Source organism: Acanthisitta chloris, unplaced genomic scaffold (genome assembly GCF_000695815.1).
Source record: "Acanthisitta chloris isolate BGI_N310 unplaced genomic scaffold, ASM69581v1 scaffold3712, whole genome shotgun sequence".
NCBI classification, from domain to species: domain Eukaryota; kingdom Metazoa; phylum Chordata; class Aves; order Passeriformes; family Acanthisittidae; genus Acanthisitta; species Acanthisitta chloris.
Genome location: NW_008659786.1, coordinates 63704 through 76490, shown reverse-complemented (window position 1 = coordinate 76490; position 12787 = coordinate 63704). Strand labels below are relative to the sequence as shown.

General features: G+C 39.5%; 1 protein-coding gene across 1 annotated transcript in view; it reads left to right on the top strand.

Moving 5' to 3' along the window:
• LOC103797319 (anoctamin-2-like) overlaps positions 1 to 12787 on the top strand; it is a gene marked incomplete at its 3' end in the record, with an annotated part of 134570 nt that overhangs the window by 60179 nt on the left and 61604 nt on the right. Inside the window, exons 11-14 of the mRNA XM_009069522.1 lie at positions 3668 to 3802; positions 6464 to 6624; positions 10637 to 10723; positions 11899 to 11906. Of these exons, the coding sequence (XP_009067770.1) occupies positions 3668 to 3802; positions 6464 to 6624; positions 10637 to 10723; positions 11899 to 11906 (391 nt within the window). The remainder of the gene's footprint in view (positions 1 to 3667; positions 3803 to 6463; positions 6625 to 10636; positions 10724 to 11898; positions 11907 to 12787) is intronic.

The following is a 12787-nucleotide window of genomic DNA, read 5'->3' as shown; positions in this document are numbered from 1 at the left end:
CATTAGACTAAAGGTAATGTGGAAATAAAGCTCATGCAGTGCCAAGGACATGGCTTTTTGGTGGCAATCTGAAATATCCATGAACATACTTTGGAAACAATTAGCTCTTAGGTTTGTCTGTATATATGTGAACCGGATGCAAGTTAGCTACTGAGGTAGGGCAAAACTCTCACTTCAGTTCTCTGCTTTTGCCATGCCACCATAAATCATGGGTAATTCCTTGAGTATAATAAAGTAAGGCTGTTTTTATCCCAATGAAAATGAGAGAACATGCCAAGTTCTTGGCATAAGTATATGAAAATGAGAGAACATGCCAAGTTCTTGGCGTAAATATATATGTCTTGTAAAAGTTCTTTTTCTTGATGCATATGTTACTCTATCCTTGAAGAACACTTTTATTTCCTGTTTATGCACTGCTGAATCCAGCAGTGGCTGCAGTAGATGTTGGCACAGGTGGTCACAGGTTTTTGCAGAGGTCTGACTCCTATTCAGAGGAATGAGAGAATAGTTCTTGGGATGTGTCAGAAGAAGGAAGTATTATGTCCACATCCTGTGTTTTTCTAGGTTGATAAACTCACATATAAATTTATCATTATGCTTCCAAGCACTCCCATTGCTTATCCTTAGATTATTTCACTTTCTGGCACATTGATGGAAAGAGCTTGGGCTCAGCAGTCTTAATTATTTCTCTTTTTCAAAACAGTTAAGCCACAGAACACTGTGCAGTTTTCTTCTTGGCAACTGCTCTTTTCCATACTTCCAGGACATTGTTGAGCTCTTCTCACTTTCTTTTGGCATGGGTGCAAAAACAACCCTTTGCATTTATCACTGGAGGGCTTAAAAATGCATGAGCTATAAACTTGAACGTCACTGACCCTGATCATCTACCCTTTAATGTTTCTGGAATTTGAACAGTTTCTGTGCTAGTCTGTGACCCTTTTGCCAAAGAACAGACAGCTTCAAACAGCTTAGATTGTGGACTATTTTTCATGTCTGCTTTGACCTATTTGAAGTACTCTGCCACCTGTGTATGTTGCCCTACTCTGCAAACAAGGAAGAGGTGAGAAGGCATAGTCAGAATAATCTCACTCTCCTCCTTATTGTTCTGTGTTGTTAGGATGTTTGCCTTACTGTCAAATTCAATGTGTCTCACTCTCCTCCTTATTGTTCTGTGTTAGGATGTTTGCCCTGCTGTCAAATTCAATGTGGCACTTCCCAATCAGAAGGAAACTTGAGAGAAATTTGAGTCTCCCTCTATTGTGTGCTGTTTCAAGGCCAATGCTGCTGTTTGTTGAATCACACAGCAGGACTGAAGAAAAGCTATAGCCCTTCTGATTATCCCTGTATTTCAATCAAGTGTTTCCTCCCTCCACACAGCAGGACTGAAGAAAAGCTATAGCCCTTCTGATTATTCCTTTATTTCAATCAAGTGTTTCCTCCCTGATTTCATATTAAAATAAAATATTAAAAAGCCAGAATAAATGTGGATATAAGGAAAAACTCCCTCCTCAAAATTACCTCAAAAACTACCTGGCATGTGCCAGGTTTCAGGGCACCCTTGCAGTATTATATTATATTTGCAAACTCAAGACTTACAGTTATTTTATAAAATATCCTATATTATATCATATTTCCTTATGTTCTCAGCAAATGTGATAATCTGTTGTCCCAAGGTGCTTAAAAACTATGCTGTGATGTAAATGTGCAGCTACTGAGCTGATTTATGCTGTTTAAAGAATGGTTACTGCAAGGAGTATTCCCATTCTGTCCTGTGCAAGTTGTCTCTCTGGAACAAAAGGACGACACAACCAAGTAGGTTACTGCCATTCAAGCCACAGTGTGACAATTTCACTTGTGTTCTTTGATTCTTGAGAGTTTGTTGCTTAGGGTAGTCTTGCAAACGTCAGGTGTAGGAGCTGCACTCATTTCCTAGAAGATTCCTGAACTTTCCCTCACTTCTGTGCTGGTTCTTCAAGTATGGCACCCCCTTGTACTGAAGATAATGTTGTCTGTGTATCACCTTAAAGTGCTTTTGTTCTGTTTTCCCTTTTATGATCGTATGTACTCTTCCTAAAAGATAAGTGAGCTTGGTTAGACACAAGCAAATAGAGGCACTCATGGCAGGCTACACTGAAACAGGCAGGATTGCCCTGCCAGCTTTTCTGTGTGAGAGCCTGGAAGTGTGAAGTTAGCTGCAGCTGTGACAGTGTGAGAACAACAGCAGGAACTGTAATAAAAAACCCCCACTGTTTCTTCCTTTACTGATTTCATCTGAGCTGGAAACAACTGTGGAGTCTTGTCTTCTTGTCCCATGGCTCTCTGCCTTGTTTGTACTCCTGTCCCTGTCTCTCCTGTGGCAGGAGCAGCCTGGCCCTTAGATCCAACTTCTGCAGTAGAAAATTTATTTTTTTTTATGCTGCTGTAAGGTCTTGAGCTCAACTCAACAGACATGGAGGTTTGTCATAAAATTCAGTCAGACTAGAATTGTATCCGTTAAAAGAAATCCTGAGCATCCAAAAATCTCATTTAACCATTTTCATTAAGAATAATTTAAATCTGGGGTGCTAAAGTTGAGTAAAACTTTCCTACTGTGAGTTAAGAATCAGTCTCAAAGTGGGATTGTGCTCAGCCTTTATGAGGAGCAAGTCTTGTCTTTCTTTTATGAGACATGATATCCTGAATTAGTTATTTCTGCCACCACAGTCTGAATGTGTCTCACTGACTCCAGTGCAGTGCTGTGCCCTGAGTGCTCTTGTACAGCTATGCTTTCTGTCCAACATTGCTCCATCTTATTCTTTGGATTGTGAAATATTTCTAACCCTGCTTCTCTTTATCTAAATTTTGGTGAGTTCTTAAGTTCACCAAAGCTTTTGTTTGGCAATATTTGTAATTCCTCCTAACAGTACTTTGGAGTGATCAGTGAGGTTTGTCTATGTTTAGTTTACTTCTTGCTATGTGATTCAGGATGATGCTGGGCTGAGTACTAGCACTTTTTTTATCAGCATCTGCAGTGGGCTGCTCCTCAAAGCAGAAACTGTTTTTTCAAACCAGCTGTCCAGGGGCTGTTACCTTGATTAAAATATTCTTTTTGAAAAGCCAATGCTAGGTGTGCAATAAACTTTCTTTCATTAACAGCAATTCAAGATTAGTCATCTTTTAAGATATTAGAGAATGTTGCCAGTATGGTCACAGAATAACAGAATCAATCAGGTTAGAAAAGACCTCTGAGATCATCAAGTCCAACCTATAACCTGCTTGGTGACTCTCACCAATTGAAACCAGCAGGATTACAGAGGCATTAAAAAATGGTGTATCTACATACTCTTCTGAGGAGCCAAGTATTTTCCAATGGTTTCTACTGCTTCATGGACTTCATTTAAGAGATGCAAAAGCTCTTCCCTGAGCAGATACTAAGCATGTAATACAAAGATACATACTTAATGTCTGTTCAGGGTTATGATACAGAACTGTCTTTAAGTTCTCAGAACAGAGAAGCCCAAACTGTCAACTGCCTAAATCACCTCCTTCATTTGGTCATATTGTCTTCAAGATCCTCAGGATTTTCATTCATATCTTTGACAATTAGTATTTTAATTTTCTGTAAAACACATTTTAAAATTATACCTTTGACACATGATTATTTTTTTTTTTTCCTCTTTTTTTTCAGGAAGTATTTTGGAGAAAAGATAGGACTTTATTTTGCATGGCTGGGTTTATACACAGAATTCCTCATTCCATCTTCAGTAGTTGGGATTATTGTGTTTCTCTATGGATGTATAACCATTGAAAGTGACATTCCTAGGTAAGCATGTCTGTGATCCATAATTTGTTACTTGAAAATTGTAAGACTGTGTTTATTATTCTTAATGCTTAATGAGAATAATTGCTTTTAACTTGTCTGAAGAGCCGTGATGTACCATTATCAACCCTGCAAGCATTACAAACAGAGATGCACTGAGCAGATAAGACATTTGAATGCCACATATTTATTTGGCTGTTCAGTGTTTCAGCTCCTGAAACAGAAATATTTAGTGACTCTACTGCATTACTTTAAGTTCTTTTTCTAAGACATTCATTTGCTTTTTATGAATGCACATAACTCCGTGCTCACCCAGAAAGTCATTGTGCAGAACTCACTGAAATTAATGCACAAATACTGTCTAGTACTCTTGGTTTATTTATTCTTCTCAGTAAAATCAGACTATTTGCACAAGTAAAATGAACAATAGTTAGAAGGTTTAGCATATGCCTGATGGTTGAGGGAGGGGATTCTGCCTCTCTGGTCCACTTTGGTGAGACCCAGCTGAAGTGTTGCATCCAGCTCTGGGGTCTCCAGCACAGGAAGGACATTGATCTGTTGGAGTCCAGAGGAGGCCATGAAGATGATTGTATGGATGGAGCACCTCTTCTATGAGGAAAGCCTTAGAGAACTGGGATTGTTCAGCCTGTAGAAGAGAAGGTTTTGGGTTACCTAGGTGCAGCCTTTCAGTACCTGAAGAGAGCCTGAAAAAGCATTCAGAGGGACCTGAACAATCTTGAGAAATGGACCCATGGGAATCTCATGTGGTTTAACAAGATCAAGTGCAATGTGCTGCACCTGGGTTGAGGCAACCCCCAGCATCAATACAGACTGGGGGATGAAGAGATTGAGAGCAACCCTGCCAAGAGGAATTTGGGGATGCTGTTGAATGAGAGGCTGGACAGTAGCCAGAAATGTGTACTTGCAGCTCAGAAAGCCAGCTGTATCCTGGGCTGCACTAAGAGTGGCCAGCGGGTTGAGGAAGGTGGTCCTGCCCTCTACTTTGCCCTTGTGAGACTCCACTTGGAGTACAGCATCCAACTCTGGGGTCTCCAGGACAGGAAGGATGAGAACATGTTGGAGTGAGTCCAGAGAGAGGCCACAAAGATGACTAGACAGAGGAACTCTCCTATGAGGAAAGGCTGAGAGAATTGGGATTTTTCAGCCTGGAGAAGAGAAGGTTTACAGATGACCTAATTGCAGCCTTCCAGTACCTGAATGGAACCTACAATAAAGATGGAGACTACTTACAAGAGTACCTAGGGACAAAGCAAGGGGGTCTGACTTCAAATTGAAAGAAAGTAGGTTTAGTTTAGGTATTAAGATGCAATTCTTCACTGTGAGTGTGGTGAGACACTGGAACAGGTTGCCCAGAGAAGTTGTGGATGCCTCATCCCTGGACATGTTCAAGGCTAGTTTGAATGGAGTTCTGAGAAACCTGGTCTAGTGGAAGGTGCCCCTGCCTGTGGCAGGGGGTTGGAACTAGATGAACTTTAAGGTCCCTTCCAACCCAGGCCATTCTATAATTCTATATTTAGCCCCTACAGTATTCTCTTTCTAGACAGCTACAACTTCCAAAGAGGATCACTGTAGTAGGACATGATTCCTGATAGGTAAATGATGAACTGTACCACATCTGAGTCAGGGTCCACTTTTGTAGCTTGATCTCAATGAATCTTGATGGGCTGTGCCTGTCTGTGTGGAAGCATTTTCACTTAAGCGAGTTTTATGACTAGGATGTATCTGCAGCACCCTCTGCTGCCTTTTGAAATGGAAGAGAACATTACTGTAGGAACACAAGAGCTGGAAACAGCTATATGCCTTTCAAATGATATAATATTAAACATATTGACACTACAGTTTGAATAGTCCTAGGAATAGCAAAAAAAGCTGAGGATGGTTAATATAGGAACAATCATAATCACAACATGACAGTTATTGTTGAAGCAATGTTGTGGGTCTTTCCTTGGCTCACGATCCTGGCAAGGACACTTGAGCTTTGCACTGCTCAGTTCACCTAATTGAGACTGTGCAGGTATGAAATTCTTTCACATACAAGCCTTATGAAAAAAACTGAAAGCATATTCAACACTGTCAGGTAGAGTTTGGCCTGTTAAAAATGTACTGATAATGGAGTTTTAAATGTTTTTAGAAACTGAGTAAATACATAGCAAATAAGACTAAAAATTAAAACAACCACCTTACAGGGAAGATCTTAAAAATGTCTCTCCTCTCACATTTTTGTGGCACCATATTAAAAATGTGTGTTTTGTCAAGGCCACTTCATTCCCTGACAACCACTTCAGTATTATTTTTCATTAATTTAGATCTGATTTGTATCAAATAGTGTCACTGACTGCAGAGATGGCAAATTCCCTTTTGACTGTGTTTGAGTCAAACATTGCTCCGTATTGACACGAATCAGAGGACCACATTTCACAGAGTGTTGCTTTGTTTTTCTGTTGGTAAGGTGCCTATAAGTATTTTTAAAATTGGATGGCAATGAGCCTTGAAGAAACACACAACTTCTGTTCTTTGCTAGTGCAGGCCACACATTACAAATAGCTTTTTAATAGATGTGATGTGCTGCTTGTTATCACTAGTGTGTATTCCTATTTTCTGAGCTGCAGTACTCAGAAGAATTTGTGCCCTTGTCTTTCACAGTAAAGAGATGTGTGACCAACGCAATGCCTTCACCATGTGCCCTCTGTGTGACAAGTTCTGTGACTACTGGAACCTCAGCTCTGCCTGCACTACTGCTCGAGCTAGCCACTTATTTGACAACCCTGCCACAGTCTTTTTCTCCATCTTTATGGCTCTCTGGGGTGAGTAGTGCTTTGCATGTTAACAGTGTCATTTGATTTTTGGACTCCTGACAGAAATGAAAGCATATAGTAGCCTTACCTATAATAAAGTGTTGGTAGATTGAATGTGATACTGGAGAAAACAGTATTACAAAGCTTTCTGCTGTCAACAGCAAGCTTAGGAATAAATGGAGAGGAGATGTGTGGTTTGGAGGGACAAAATTTTGTCCCGTCTTCCTCTACTGCCTTTCTTAGAATAATAGTATCATCAAGGTTGGAAAAGATCCTCAAGGTTATCAAGTCCAGCCTTTGACTAATCACCACCTTTTCAACTAGACCAGAGCACTAGGTTCAGTCATTTCTTGAACACCTCCAGAGATGGTGACTCCACCACCTTCTGGGCAGCCTGTTCCACTGTCTGACAACCCCTTCTGTGAAGAAATTCCTCCTAATGTCCAACTTGAACCTCCTCTGGCACAGCTTGAGACCATTTCCTCTATGGAGAAAGTTGTGTCTTTAATGGCACTTCTAATATTTTCCATGTATTCATTTTTCTGCATTTTCTATTGACATGTCAAGTCCTTGAATACCTTCTGAATTTGGGGCCAGAATGTATTTGAGGATTGGTATGGTGCAGACAGCTGAAAAGGTTTAATTTAAGTGCAGAGTGCATGTCCTTCTGGAACAACTTAGTCATAAAATTTTATCAAAAGTTTATGGGATTCCAAGAACAATGGGAATATTAGAATTTTAATTATGATATATTTCAAAGTATTCCATGTAAACAAGCTTGGTTTTCTTTAATGGCAAATACCCCTGTCTCACTGAGGATATCAAAACACTTCATAAACACAAGTGAATGCATTATTCTTATTGGTTTTGGCCTCACCTCTGCCCTGAAAATTGTGTGTACTGCTCTTGCTTGAAGTACTGCTGGTGTCATGCCCTCATTTACTTGTTTATTGTAAAAGCTAAAGGAGCTATTGCTACTGTAAATTTTTTTAATTTCCCTATTCATTGTTCCCAAAATGAAATGTTCAGTCTTAGTATGAAATTGAGCAAATATCTCAATGTAGTATAGCCATCCCTCAGCAATCAGTGTTTGCAAGCCTCTTAAAATTTTCCTACTTGTTTTAGAAAGGACTGATTGGTAGTTTGGTGTTGGGTAAGGACAGCATAGGGTTTTTAAGGAACTTGCAGAGAGAACACATCATGGAAGTAGGAAGTTTTTATTTACCAGTTCCTGGAAACTCTAGAGCAGAAGTTAGGGAATATGTAAGAACTAGGACTGAGAAATGGGAAAAGATGAGGAATTTATAGACTCTCACAATGACTTATTTTCCCACTTCAGATTGCTGCCAGTTACAGATTAGACTGGTAGATGAAGTGGCACAGTTTACCTGCTGCCATGAAGCTTTGCCTTGAATACACTGCCTTGTCCAAGTTTTAGTGGAGCTGTTTAGACAGCACATGTATGAATGACAATTCATTTACTCTTTCATCAGTAAACAGCATTTTCCTAACAGAGAATCTGCACTGTAAATGTGCATCCATACAAATGACTATTTCCATGCAGCCTCATCCAGAATAATTGTATTTTAGTATCAGCGATGCAATGTGCAGAGGAAAATGTTGATACATCCTTGCACTAAGACAAATTAGTAGAATCTGTTATGGAACAGAAAAGGACAAAAAGTTCCATATGCACTGCTTTTTAAAAAAAGCATGTAAGAATAACAAAATTCTTTCTGAGTTGTAGCCCTCCTCCAAAAAATGTTTCCCACAGATTGGAAAAGTCTGTTCTTGGGACCATGATAACTGAGCTTGTCAGTGCAAGAAAATACAGCCAGTGTATACAAAGAACAGCGAAGTGAAATAAAGTAGCCTTTCCTAACTCTGCCCAGCTTGCCTATTAAGTATTAGATTCCATCAAATTTTGCTGCTTTACTACTAGGAGTCTGTCCTGGTTATGTCTAGCCCTCAATCTGTTGATAGGCAGATCTCATTCACACACCTAATCAGCTTGCCTCACACTAAATGTGAGTACACATTGCCTGAATGCTTTTCCATAGTAGCATGATGTGGAAACTGGCATGTCTTATGACTTACAGTTGTATACTTAGAAAGAACAAAGTGTGGTGATCTGGGCCAACTTCATTTCAAGATGGTATTGGGCACAAGAATTCTTTCATCCTGCTTGCCTTCTCCCGTTCTTTAAAAGGCAGATGGAACACTATGGGTAATATCTTGAAATGAAGCTGTTCCTGCTACCTCATAAGGTCTTTGTGATCCAGCAATCCTGCTTGCAAATGACCATATTCACAAACAGAGAGCAATGCTGTCCTTAATGTCACCAGTGTTCTGGGATGTTGAATTTCAGCTGTCAGATACATTTATTAGAAGGAGAGTTTCACAGAACCATAGAATGGTTTGGGTTGGAAAGCACCTTAACGATCATCTAGTTCCAACTCCCCTGCTATGGAGTCCACTAGACCAGGTTGCTCCAAACCCCATCCAACCTGATCTTGAACACTTCCAGGGATGGAGCAGCCACAGCTTCTCTGGGCAACCCATGCCAGTGCCTCACCACCCTCACAGGAAAGAACTTCTTCCTAAAACCTAAGCTAAACCTACTGTCTGTCAGTTTAGTTTCTCTGCTAGTGTAAGACAGTGGAAACTCACTGACTTCAGAACAGCTGCTGCATTAAGCCACTGAGTTTTTACAGAGCTAAATGTGGAACTGACTTTTTGTATAACAGGAAAAAATGGAATGAGTAATAGCACCCTATAAAATAACCAAATGTTTGTCTTTAGTCTATCTGAAAACCCTTGAGTTTTCAAACTATGCTAAATATAGTTTTTATATGTTCCCTTCTCTGTAAGGAAGAAGAACAGATAGCAGCTTAATTGCTTAATGTCTAGATTTGCTTTCAGTGTACTGCCAGTCCTGTCTTTAAATGATATTTATTTCTTACATGATAGTAGGATACCTGTGCAGAAAATATTTGCAGCTATCTGTTGGAATAGATTATGACTTGTAAAAACCAAGTTATTTTAATAGTATTCCAACTTTTCACAGTGTTATCTTACAGTGTGGATGCAGTCAAAGGAAGCTGGATCTAATTCTTCACTGTTGTGTGTCTTGTGGGGCCATCTACAAGATATTCAAAGTGATGTAAATACTGCTGTGATCTAACAATGTTTTTACAATACCCTTTTACTAATTGAAAAGGTGAAGTGAAGCATAAGAAATTGGGAAACACTGCCCTTGGTTGTTTGTAGGTATAGCTTGAGTATTGTGGGTATAGTGGTTTTTTTCAGTTGATATGTGTACTGGTTGAGTATTGATACTGTCATGAGAAAATAGGTGTCCACAAGTGATGAGTTAGAAATGTTGTTTCTAATAAATCTGTGAGTTCATAGATCATGAGCAGCTAGGCAAAAGGTTGTCTTGAGGAAAACAGCAAGTATGAGAGGAAAGTCAGGAGACTAAATATGAGACAACAGTAAAACATCTGTTCCTTCATATTAATGAAAAGGAGAAGACAGAGGCTGAACCAGTGGCCAGTCCTTTAGAACAAAATCACCAGGTCTGTGCAGGACAAAAGCATTCAACTGTACCACTATAATACATTTCAAAGGAAGATGTTATTCTACATATTACTGGGGATCCTGGTTATTCCAGTATCAGGCTACACCTACCTCAGAATGGTACATGGTGCATTAAGAGAGATGATGTTTTGGGCTGACTGTCAGCAGATATGGCTTCAGTTCCACTCTCTGACAAGAATTTACCAGTGGCTTTGGGCAATCCATATTGTATCTTTCTGTATTTTCTTTGTAAAAGATAGTAATTATTGTTTCCATGCTTTGCTTGTGTTCTTTCTTTAAAATTGGGCCTGAGTCTCTTTCTTAGAGCTTAATTTTAAAGGGTCTAGCAAACATCAGTTGGACCTTATAAGTAACACAAGTATTCACCACAGTGCACTGGATTTATCGTTTTCTCTCTTTTATCATTTTATTTTTTTTAAAGCTACTATGTTCCTTGAACAATGGAAGCGTTTGCAGATGAGATTGAGTTACTTCTGGGATCTGACTGGATTGGAGGAAGAAGAAGTAAGTTTCCTCTCCCAGTATTAATTTACTGTATAAATTATCCTGTATTTGAATATATGCATTGATCTTTAGATTTCACATGAGTGTTCTCCAGCCCAATGCAGTTTGTAGCTGTGTTTTTCTAAAGGACTGTAACTGGTAGAGTTTTGAGTACCAAGGTGTCATTTAGGAATTCATCACCTATATCTTTCTGGTCAGCTCTCTAATCTTAATAATGAATTTTTTGCTGAGAATGTCCATGTACCATTGTACAGCAGTAACAGAATGATACAGAACATATACCTTGTCATATAGATGTTATTTTACTATGTATAACAAAACTTTTCAGTGATGATGATAACAACAGGTCACAGTAACATAAGCAATATTTACATCCAGGTCTCTGTAGCTTCTAGAATTCCTCAGGCACATCATCCTGAGCTCCAGGTACTCACCAACAGAGCTGTTGCAAACAGTAAATGGTGTTGGTTTCTTCTTTTAATGAGCCATGGGGTTTCTAGCTGTACCTCAGTGGACTGAAAAACAAGACATACCTGTTTATTTGTATTTACAATGTCAAGTAACATGACATCATGATAATGTTGTCATGATAATGGTGATAATGTTATTCCACTTTTGCCTATTCCTCAGATAAGAATAATTGGAGAAAATCAAAAGATAACCCTGAGAACAGACAGCAGACTCCAGTATTCCTCTTCTTCCATCACTATCCCATAATGCAGTCTTCAGCAATGTCTTTAGTGTAAGGGAGACCTCCCAGGTGTTCATTCACTGGTGACTGGACTACAGCCTCCTCTATTTTGCACCCTGTTTCTCAGGTTCTTCACTATTCTCTCTCCAGATATGACATGGATGATGTTCACAGCATAACTCAGTACTCACAGTCTGTGAGTTGTGATGCAAACCCAGTGCATCAGCACACCAGAAGCTACTGCTTGTCCTGTGTAGAATGTCATACTACTTCCTGAGAGAGCAGCCATTCTTTACCAATTAAAGTACAAACTGAGAGACTAGAGAGCAAACCCTTGGCTCTGCAGAGTAGTTGATGAACCCACTAGATTTTACTGACTTTCAAGTGCATCACTTGCAGTATGAATTCCTAAGGTTTAGTTTAATATTTGCAAAATGCTGTGAAAGAATCTATAGATTCGTGAGGTCCTGTGATGAAGAGGCCTGAAGTGGTAAACGTTTGTGGACAGGAGCAGGAATCCTTTGTTTATGACAAGTGAAGGAGTGCCAGACAAATCTTAGCAGAAGTTGAAGAACTAGGAACATAGAATCATAAAAATAAGACTGGAATGGACCTTAGGGGGCCATCCTTTGTGCTTGGTAGGATCAACTCTACTTATATCATTATGAAAAGATGTTTGTTTAATTTGTTCTTAAATAAATCCAGCAGTGGAGATTTCAATTCCTCCCTAGGTAATCTATTCTAATGCTTCTCTATCTGTACTTCTAATAAGCTTTTCCTAGTGTCTAACCTAAATCTGCCTGCTACATGGTAATGTCAATATTTTTCTCTCTTTTTTTTTTTTTCCTCTTTCAAAGATCAAGAGAGGGACTATTTCTGTTGCCTTTTCAGCAGACTTCAACACAATACCATATCTCTTTATCATCTTCTTTTTTATTCTTTAAGATGAATTAGGCTCTGCTCATTCAGCCTTTGTTCTGAAATGTTTTTGAAGAATCATAGAACCATAGAATGGTTTGGGTTGGAAAGGACCTTAAAGATCATCCAGTTCCAATCCCCCTGCTGTGGGCAGGGACACCTTCCATGAGACCAGGTTGCTCAAGCTCTATCCAACCTTGCCTTCAACACAGGGTTGAGGCAGACACAACACTTCCATGAGACCAGGTTGCTCAAGCTCCATCCAACCTTGCCTTCAACACTGAGGCAGACACAACATCTCTGGGCAACCTGTGCCAGTGCCTCGCCACCCTCACAGGGAAGAATTTCTTCCTCATATCTAATCTAAATCTTCTCTCTGTCTGTGTGAAGCCACTGCCCCTTGTTCTGTCACTCCAGGCCCTTGTTTCTCTCCATCTTTCTTCTAGGCTCCATTCAAGT